The 10,566-nt window shown below is 41.7% G+C and overlaps 2 protein-coding genes across 2 annotated transcripts; one reads left to right on the top strand and one right to left on the bottom strand.

The window, feature by feature from the left end:
* The first annotated feature begins 73 nt into the window (after positions 1-73).
* LOC135945878 (meiosis-specific nuclear structural protein 1-like) lies at positions 74-2,685 on the top strand. Its single transcript, XM_065493808.1, has 7 exons — positions 74-282; positions 345-575; positions 627-856; positions 909-1,025; positions 1,080-1,410; positions 1,466-1,650; positions 1,705-2,685. Exons 1-7 carry the CDS (start codon positions 217-219, stop codon positions 1,832-1,834), a joined length of 1,290 nt encoding a protein of 429 aa, XP_065349880.1. The 5' UTR covers positions 74-216; the 3' UTR covers positions 1,835-2,685.
* Positions 2,686-3,278: 593 nt separating this feature from the next.
* LOC135945879 (uncharacterized) lies at positions 3,279-4,691 on the bottom strand. The gene is made up of 2 exons (XM_065493809.1): positions 4,317-4,691; positions 3,279-3,651 (listed from the first exon to the last, which is right to left on the bottom strand). Exons 1-2 carry the CDS (start codon positions 4,593-4,595, stop codon positions 3,430-3,432), a joined length of 501 nt encoding a protein of 166 aa, XP_065349881.1. The 5' UTR covers positions 4,596-4,691; the 3' UTR covers positions 3,279-3,429.
* Positions 4,692-10,566: the final 5,875 nt, after the last annotated feature.

A 10,566-nucleotide genomic window follows, 5' to 3' on the forward strand; every position in this document is an offset into this window, starting at 1 on the left:
TTGGTTAGTACACCAAAATGTTAGAGGAAACTTAAATTGGTCGTGTGCCAAATTGTCATCATTTATCATTTAGCACAAAATTAATACTATCGTTCATCCTTTTAAAAGGCTTACAGGCGTTGGCAACGGGATCAGCAAATCCGCAGTCATTCATTTAACCAGAGAGAAGATTGCCAAACCAAGTCACAAATTGAAATTGAAAAAAGAGGGGATTTCATGAGGTTGAAAAGACTTGAAGAGTTTGAAAGACTTGAGGAGGAGAGGAAAATAAAAGAACGGCAGGTAAAATTCATTTTTCAACTGTTGTTTGTTTTATTTTGATTAATCAAAATTAATGTTTCAAGATAAAAGCTATGGAAGAGCTGGAAAAGACACGAAGGCAGCAAGAAATGCAGCTGGCAATTGAAAAAGAGCAGGTGGAACGGGAAAAACTGAAGGAATTTAAACTCCGTTTGCAAATTCGAGAGCAAAGTGTTGAGTTGCGACAGCTGAAGGCCCAACTTGAGGCTGCTTACATTACCAAAGAACTGGTTGCCCAGCGAGCAGAGAGGGAAGCACAAAGACTGAAAGAGAAGGTCCTTTCTAAAATTAGATTTTAAGAAATCAATTAATCTTCTGCAATTTAGGTGAAAGATGCCAAAGCTCACAAAGAGCAGCAACAAATTTGGGCCAATTATGACGAGGAGGAAAAGAAGTTGGTGCAGCAGAAAGCAAAAGTTCAAAGGGACCACTACGCTGAGCTTCAGAAACAGATTGAGGAAAGGGAGGAGCTCAGAGAAAAGGCCTTGGAGCTTATCCTGATTGAGAAGAAAATCTTGGACGAGTTAATGTTGCAGTTCCAACAGGAGATTGAAAGGTTTATTAATTAGAACGTTTGACGTGAGCTCATAATGCTGGATTTTATTTAGGGAGAGTATTGAAAGGATGGTAAAAATGCAGGCATTTAAAGAGGACATAGAGTCTTTCAAGCTGGAGCAGGAGGCGTGGAAGGAGGTGCAGAAGATGAAGTTTGAGATGGAGCAAAAGTATGGAATTCCCAGAAACAAATTAAATCAGTGTGGTGACTAACGCCCTTTTAGGAGGATTGAAAACTATTTAACGGAGCAAGAAGAAACAATCCGGCTGAGGGCTTTGGCTGCCAAGAAGAAGAAATCCGAGAAGCACAAGATAGTTGAAAAGCTGGCTGAAAAGCTGGCGGAAGAAGAAAGGCTGAAGGTCGAGCGGGAGGAGTTGCTGCAAGAGCTGGCAGCCGAGGAGGCCAGGCAGCAGGCTGAGAGAGCTGCCAGACTGGAATTCGAGCGGCGGATCAAGCAGCGGCTCAAGATGCGTGCCATCTGGCTCGAGGAGGCCAAGGAGAAGCTGCGCCGGCTGGAAGAGGAAAAGAAGCGAGAGGCGCATTTCAGACAAGAGGTTCGTTGATGTAAACAAACCACAGGGTGTGTTCTATTTATTAATAAAATGGCAGATGATGGAACGACTGGCCGAGCAACAAAAGCTAGAGCAGCTTAGCGCGGCCAAAAGGCGGGCGAAGCAGGCGGAACACAGAAGGGCCGTGGAGCAGCTACTGGAGGAGCGGCGGAAAGAGAGGGAAGAGGCCAAGCGGCGGCTAGACGAGCTATACAGACAAGAAGAGGAAGAGCACAAGCTCAAGTGAGTCAAGGAGAAGAGGAATAATTCCGATTGTGACTCATTCTCTGATTCCAGATTGGCTATAATTGAGGAGGAGCGGCTAAAAATGCTGCAAGAGCATGCTGCCAACGTGCTAGGATTCTTGCCAAGGGGGCTTTTGAGAGAGGACGACTTGGCTGTCATCAGCGACCCAGATACGACGTGAGTACAAAGACGCTGTTGTGTGTGCGGGGAAATGAAAAAGTTGCGGTTCAACGTAATAACTTGGAGTAAAATTTATTTCAAGGTAAAAACAGCACGATTAACAATAATGCAGTACGCGATTCCATAGAAAAAATACATACATGTGACTCGGTGCAATAGACAATTACCTTTTTGCATTGTCCTCTGGTGGTGCTCGTGTATTAAATTGGTCTGACAATGACTGAACAATTGCCGTCGCCGCCAAGGGCGAACACTCGCTTCCCGCCTTATCTTAACACTAAAAAGCGACTCAGTCCACAATCATGGGAAATTTGATACATTTGTGGTTCATTAAGATAATGAGATAAAATTATTACAATGCTTGCGAAATACTAAGATTACAGGAAGAGCTTTCAATTGAGTTTGAATTTAAAAGAGCAATCAATCCACCGTCACGCTGACCTTTGCTCTGTCTGTCCGTGAGCAGGAGTGCGAAAAAGTGTAATCACGGCCACAAGTGGCAACTGAGACAGGCAAGCTGATTATTTTATTATTTATTTATCAGGGAAAATTTTACATCAAAGGAAAGCTTAAGAAAGAGCTTCAAAATATTGGGTTTTAACTATCTGTGCCGTTTTTATGTGCATAATTAATATAAATCTGAATATTGAACAAGTTTATGAACATTAAAAATTCTTTGAAATATTCCTTTTGCTTTGCTGTAACGTAACAAACTGGAATTGGACATTTTACCTCAGATCGCTACGAAGCTTACCTGATAAGGCAGATCTATGCCCAAAAATAGCGAAACCTTTAGTTCATAAAATGCTTAAATTGGATCAGTAAGGGGCCTAATTTTGATGTTATCTTACTTTGAGAGTACGAAAATTCCATTTCTGTATCATGTTTGCCTTTATTACGGCATCAAAAATCCATATATAACGTATTTTCCGACAAATCTTTTTTGTTTAACAAACAATTTTTATATTTTATTTTTTACTTTTAATGATCCGTGTGATTAAATACCTGCCATTTTATTTTTTTTATTCTCTTTCAATTGATGTAAAAATTACATAAGTGGTTTTCTCATAAGCGAGGCTAATTGGTTTTGAATGAAATTCGCATGGCTCAGGTGACGATGTAGTGGATCCTATTTGTACTCAAGAAATATATTTATTTTTGACAAAATAAAGTTAAAACTTATTGCAATTTTTTGTGTCTTTGAGCCAATTGCTCCTATAATTCAATTTCCTGCCGATCAACTGAAAATAAAAACTTCAAACCACCAACAGAACTAAAACAAATCTTAATCTTCCTGTCTGACAGTCAAATTGTTTTTAAAATTATATAATTATTAGAGCTTTAAGGTGTAATAGTGTGTTACTTGATGGCGTCGTAGTGTCTGTCCCCTTTGCGCAGCATCCTCATGAACGAGCCGACCACCAAGATAGTCTTTCTGTACTTGTGGAAAATGCCGGCGTAGAGCGCGTCGCGCAGCTGCTTACGGTTGGCGGCGGTCGCCTCCTCGAGTTCGGACATGACGGCGGCCGTGGTAACGAGCGAGGTGCGCCGGCTGCTCGGCTGCGGCTGCAGCGACTTCCTCCGCTTGCTCATGGCCTACAGGGGTGGCCGGCGGATCTCGCGCGAGATGTCCACCCTCTCGACGGGCACCTCCAACAGCGGACTTGGGCTCCGCGACCGCGAAACGCAAGCCGATGGCTCGCACGGCGCTGAGCTGCACAGGACCACTCGCGGCAACTGCTGCTGCGAGGAAGGTTCCAGCTGCAGATTCTGCACGCCGCGGCTCAGCTGCTCCTCCTTGCTCAGTCTCTCTTCACCCTGAGGGAAAAATTAATTGTTGGATACGGTTAAAAACGTCGTAGTTTTTTAATAAAATAATACACACGCAGGTAATTTTACGAAATTAAACTAACGAAATGGCTCCTTTCTGCGCGGATTAACTCTCAGGATGGCTTAGCGGAATTTTGAGAGTAGCATGATTTTATTTTTATTTTTGTTCCTCTCAAAATTTCACTGTTAGCTTTCTAATCCGTGCAGGGCAGAGCCATTTCGTAAATTTGATCTTATCTACCTCGTGTCATTTTTAAAATTTTAAATCATTGCATTAGCTTTTAAGCCCCCATGTTATTTCATCCTTCAGCTGATTGAATCATTTCAAATGACGACAGTGCTTTCATAACGTTGAACCGCCTTACGCCTTTGTATCAGTAAATTAATTCGATGGGGAGTTGCCTCATAATTTTGACGGACGTTTGAAATGGAAAAATAGCAAGCACACAAGCGGCGTCACGAGTAAAAAGGAATGCGCAGGTAAAAGTTAAATGCGGTTCAAGTGCTTCCTTCCTCTTGTTGATTATAGCGTGACTCGGGTCACGTAGCTGCCATTCATTGTGATTTATACCAGCATGAATTTGAAATTTAAATATTAAATTATCAATCATGCTCAGTGCGTCAATGGCAACGAGAAAATTGGCCAAACTCACGTTAGTGTTAGCAGCCAGGGTGGCGTCGGGTTGCTCCAGGTCGTCTGGCTCGTCGATGGAGCTGACCCTGATGCGGATTGTCTGCTGGCGGTCGAAGTTGAGGTTGTTGTTCCTCAGGCTGTTCACTCGGAAGACGTAGTCGACCGAGTTGTTGTTGTTGTTGAGGAAGCACTGCTTGCTCTGCTCCTGCTCGGCGGTGCGGACGGTGCCGTGAAACCTGTCAACTCCGCCGTTATGGAACTGCTGGTGCATCTGCAGGGCTTCGCCGGCCATCGCCATTGCAGCAGGAATTTCGGTCTTTGCACTAAGTAAGCAGCGACTAGCTTCGCGTTAGGCGGAGGTCGAAGGCGGACTGACTGGCTGAGCGGCGGCTCTGCGGCTCTCGCCCTTGCTGTCATCTCCCATTGACGTCAGAACCCCTCTCCTGCTCTGATTGTACGCCGCGGTCGCGGAGCCTTGGACGATGCTCCGGCCGGCTGTCCGAGGGTCTGCCGGGGGTTGAATCCATCAACGACTGTCAGTGGCACTCGAAAAGTGGCACTGACACGTTTTCGCATGGGTTAATACGCATAATTTTTTTCCCTTTTGTGTATAGCCGGGATGATGAAACTGGAGATAAAAATTAAATTTACCTTGATGAGACATCCAACTCATTGAATCTTATCATCGGCTCATTGCAGATCTCATTTTTAAAAATAATTATTCTTATCAGGCGTGCCGAAAATCTGCATTAGGTCATGGACTTGAAATAAAAAAGCACTCATATGGCGGATTTCTTCAAAGGCTTTTCTCGATGATACAATTTTCAGCCCTTCGAAAGAACCTTGCGCGACTCTCGCCGTCGACTTGAATTGCAGGAAGAAAACTAATTACCCGCAATTAAAACCGTCTCGATCGAGACACTTGTCAACTGAGCCTACTGTTGTTATTTTTACAATAAATACCGAGAGGCAGTGACGCAAAGCCGCCGCTTGTAATTATTCCTGTCGGGGCTCGAAACCGATTCTTTCTTTGTATGTCGCCGTCCGCCGAGTGGCATTAATTCAGCGGCCAACTTGTCAACCCTGGCTTAATGCACGCCGACAGATGCGTTAATCGCACTCACTTGACCTTCGCCAATTTTCTCGGCTCAATCCAATTTCTCAGGTGGTGTATGAGTCACGGAAATAGCTTGCGGATTTAAAAAGTAGCATGGCATGATGCATGAAATCTGTAGCGCGGAGAAAAGTCTCGTATACGTGTGTGCTTTCCGTTGATTCACACAGTCTTGACGTCAGAGACCTTTAGAATACGCTATATGCTAGTTTCAATTTTTACTGTAATTTATCCTCGAAAATGACGCACCGCCAGCAGGCAGAAAAATTGCACTCGCCCGGATTTTGTGTATGTGTACTTAACCTCGCGTGAAGCAGAGGATCTCCAGAAATAAAGCTGGTTTGACTAGAAATTATGCTCGGCAAAATGTTCTGCGTTTGTTCATTTTTCATGTCGACTTGATAGAATTTAGAACAAATAAATAAACGGAGCAAACGCCAAATTGCAGGTTCCATTTACTTTATATTTATATAAATTAAAAATGCTCACATTCTTCCTAAGATACGTTTTCAGACAAAAACCTATTTTAACAATTTGTCCATTAGTTTTAATGTTTTTCAGATTTCTGGTCACTATAATCAAACGCTCAATAATATTTATTCCAAATTCTACCTGTGGTTTGAATTATCCAAAACATTGAAAATATCTTTCCACGAATTCAGCTCTGCGGTTGAGTGGGCAAATTTACAGTCTGCTTGGCAATTTATCTCGAGTGGTGGGCGGAATGGGGTTTGCTCGGCGCGGGTGGTCATTCCTGTCTTCCTGATTCTAGCCCACGATAAAATTCCGGCGAAAATAGCAGTAAATCAAGTGTATACTGCGGCGGAGTTTGCGTCATCGCTTGGCCGATTTTGAACGACGGCCAGTTTTTGTAAACCATTGCATATTTCGCGCGGCGGGTGATTATCAAAAAACTGGCCGCCCGCTGTTTCTTTTGCCGCAATGTTGAAATGCAATAAATGCACGCGGCGATAAGCATTTTTTTCCCTGCCGCGCGCCGTTCGCGTGGAAGGCCGCGAGGCTGACTCACTCTTTTGCGCGAATTGCAGTGCTCGCGAACGCGGCACGTTTGTCAATTTCCGTTTATCGCCGATCAATCCCGGCGCTAAATTAGTTTTTCAACCTGTTGGCAGGTAGCATATCTCGCGAACACCCGCTGTTTTATGAGCAAATGACGAATTGTCTCTCTGCTGGCTTCGAGGCTGCCGCGTGCTTATTGTTTTTTTCACCTCTCGAGGGGAATAAACTCGCTTTGTATTCTGATTGGATTTGAGGAAAAGAATACTTTGCTTTTTTCAATTATCTATTGTTTAGTGATTGGAATTCCCTCGTGATTGTTTACCAAAATTACCAAAATTAATCCACGTTGAGAGACAAAAGATAAATTTGGCTTCCTCGACAGTTGAATTTATGTCACCCATTGAACACAAAAATATTCCATATTTTGGAAAGTGGTTCTGTCAAAAAAATGTTAAACACGTTCTCGTAATGTTTACACTAAAATTAATTTATTTCAAGATGATTCAAAGAGTTTTATTCTTCGAAAAATCTAGAATATAGAAAGGAAAATTCATTTATGAGGCTGAGCAGCTGTTGTCTGTCGTGCTGCATTTTATCTCACTCTTCAAGTTTCTCTTTGTCATCTATCCTGATAACAAACCACGTGTGAGCAGAGCCATTATTTGTATCTAATTTTATTACGCGTTAATTGTCATGAGTTTTTAGGGCTTTTCGAATAAAATTCAGCCGCTCATTACAACTGAAATTCGCTTATCCATCCTTTTGACTTCTAGAGGTAAAAAACGAATGACTTGCGTTCATCAACCCTAAAAAGAATTCATAAACAAGATTCCTCAAAATCAATTTATTCTCTGTTTCACACGTTGCACTAGAAACGCCATTTAACATTAGTGAAGAGTCTCTCGTTAGCACTAAGACGTTGGCCAACTTTTGATCTTGGCGCAGACGAGGTTCAATTTGCTGGAAATAATAATTAAGCTCAAAGGCGATTTCAATTCACACCACTGCAGGCTTTTAGAACGTGACTGAACTTTTCGTCCCGCCAATTGAGCCGTGGCGGTGGACAGGTGCGAGATCACATGCGAAGGGACGTGACGAAAGTAAAAGAGCGGCGGCACTCGCAGAACAGATCAATTCGCGGGCGGCCACTAAACGGCCTAATCCGTTATTTACTCTGGCAAACGAGGCGTATTTGCTCATATACAGACAACGCGCACTTGCTATTTGTGCAGCTCCTGCAGCCTGATTTACTTGCGTGCGTGCGTCAAAGATAACGTGTTATTATTAAACACATACACACACGCTGAGGATGGAAGCGTGTTTTCGTTCCGGTGAGATAATCAAATGCAAATCGCGCGGAATGTTTTGTTTTGCCTGGTGCATGCTCAATTGACGTGCCGTGCGTCGAGACTAATCACTCACCTCGCTGCTAATTCCTACGCAAATTCAATTACAACCACCGACACGTCATTCGCAGCTCGCCGCAAAGCTGTGCGTTTCTTTTGATTTCTCTACATGCGCAAATAGAAGCGTCGAGTGCCTCTAGAACGCGATATATGAAAGTAGAGCAGGTTTTTATGATTATTTGCTTTATTTTATAAAGTGGAATGGGTGAATCCAGTGGTTTATTTTGTGTTCAGCTTTGATTAATTTTATGTTTCAAATGAATGAATCTGAAACGAAAAGGTGATTAGATATATAAGTAAAGATTTTTTTGTTGGCCCAGAATACGCAAATCGCACTTAAAAAATCGTTTGATGGAACTTTATCTAGGAAATTAATTTATTAATATTTCTAAGTAAAAAGTGCACAATTGCGCATCGTAGTAGTGACCAAAATTTGGTTATATAGGATAGATAAATTTTAAAACACTGTAAAATCATGTAAAATTTTTAAACGAATATTAAAAACAAAAGCTTATATGTCAGCCTTGATGTCATGAATTTAAACTAAGGACTTATCGATAAATTAATATTTCACAGCTTGACACTATCAGGCACCTTGGTGTGTGAATCAGCAAAATACAAGTTCATTGACTGAATTTCGGAGACTCATGTCGTTCTGTTTTCTGCCGGAAATGCTAAAGGCTTTTTGAATTACTTTTAGGGTAAACACTATTCAAATTAAGTTGTTTCCTTATCATTTTAAAACATTTTTCCTTCAACAGTGAGCCTCGTTATCGGTATTTATTTGTCCTCTAGGGATTTTCATTTTTAAATTTGTTTATCTTAACACAAATCAACTATTGAAATTTTCACCTTTTAAATGTAAATTATGCCCCTTCATACTTATGTACCTTACAATTAGGTTGACGAAATTTGACATACTAATTTTAGGTTGTTGACCATCAAAGCTACGACGTATATACTCGGCAATTCATCAGCTTAATGCCCAGTTACATAAAAGCCAAAATTATACGCGTTCAGCCTCTCTAGTCAAACGTATATGGTTTCGTTTGGCATTATCAAAATGATGCAACACGCGCTAATAACGGTCTGGCTTTTTGCCACCGCCGCTGGCGAATTTCGGTTTCAAAGCCATTAGTGTTTTTCGGCCCTAATGACGTGCAGGGTGAAGACAAAGATCAAATCATAACACCGCGGACCCTCGAACTATTTTAAATTCGACTGATGGTGTTTTCTGTAGCCCTTTCCTGCCTACACGTCGCGAATTTTACTAAATTTAGGTCGAGTGTTGAAAAGTTTGAATTGGAACAACGCAAACCACAGCCAAGAAATGAATTTGGACTTTTGTTAGGTGTCAGAAATTTTTCGAATTTCGCAGCTCGTGATTTAAATTGCTTGTGGACGGAGTACTTAATGGATAAATTTAATGTATTTAAGGCATCAATTAATAATTTCTACAAATCTGAAAGAAAATTTGATAAAATACGCTAAAAAATCCACATTAAGCAAGTAAAATTGCACTACTTAGATTTTTAGTGGCGATTTGTTCAGCCCTTTCTAGCTGATGTCGTTAATTTTACTAAATTGATCGATTGAAATGTTGAAAAGGAACAAAACAGCCTTCAGCCAAGAAACAAGTTTGGATTTAGGGTCAGAAATTTTTCGAATGTCCCTGATATAAATAGGTTATGGACAAGAGTACTTATCGATAAATTAATATTTCCCAGCTTTACGCTATCAGGCACCTTGTGTGTGGCGCAGCAAATACAAGTTGGTCGCGCTCGCTGATTGACTTACGGAGAAAAATCTCTTTACAATCTCAGATTAATCGTGATCACCTTGAGTTAAAAACGGCTCGTTTCGTGCGGTTTGCAAAGCACGCGTCATGGAAACAATGCAACCGCTTCATGAAAAAGCTGCGGGTTCAATCATAAACAAAAGCAGAGGCAGTTGACACTTTTAGCCGCCGAGTCTTTGGCCGCTCGTGCGTCAAAACGCCCTCGTTGACGTGCGATCGGAAGAGTCCACGCGGCTACCCTGCAGCGTTTACAAGTGTCGACATTTGCAAATTTATAAATGCGGCCACTTGGCGCGCGGCCACTTGGAGTGTGACATCTTCAGCACGTCCAGCCGCCCCTTTTCCGACCAAGGATGCGCAAATTTCTCTTCTATAAGCGGTCGCCGCCGCGAAAGGGGTCTGCGCGTCGCCTGCTTTGGCGCAGCTCCGACCAGAAATTGCCAACACGTGTCACCGCCGAGAAGCATAAATATATGCAAATGCGACAGCCTTCCCTCAAATGGAAAATAAACAACAGTTCCAACGCACTTAATACCCGTCATTTTTATTTAAATAAACACGAGATTAAAAGAAGTTTTGTTCAACATTTAATACGTCCTTATTTATGCTGGAAGGTATTGAATGGAAAAAGTTTTGAACAATTTCAGGTTTACATTTTTGGTTTGTGGCCACAAGATATTAAATTCATATTGGTCTTTATTATTGTTCAGCAGGGCTATTTTCCCCATGCATTGCCATATCCAGACAAATAAATCATATATATGTAACAACATTATTATTAAAAAGAGAGGAATCCACGGTTCAATAACTCTTGAAGAACTACATTTCTTAAAAAAGATTTTTGAAATGCACATAAATTTTCATTTAAACAAAAATTTTGGTGGAAGATTGTTACATAAGCGGTGGCATTGAACTTGAAAACATCTTTTCT

The sequence above is a fragment of the Cloeon dipterum genome, chromosome X (assembly GCF_949628265.1).
Source record: "Cloeon dipterum chromosome X, ieCloDipt1.1, whole genome shotgun sequence".
NCBI classification, from domain to species: Eukaryota; Metazoa; Arthropoda; class Insecta; order Ephemeroptera; family Baetidae; genus Cloeon; species Cloeon dipterum.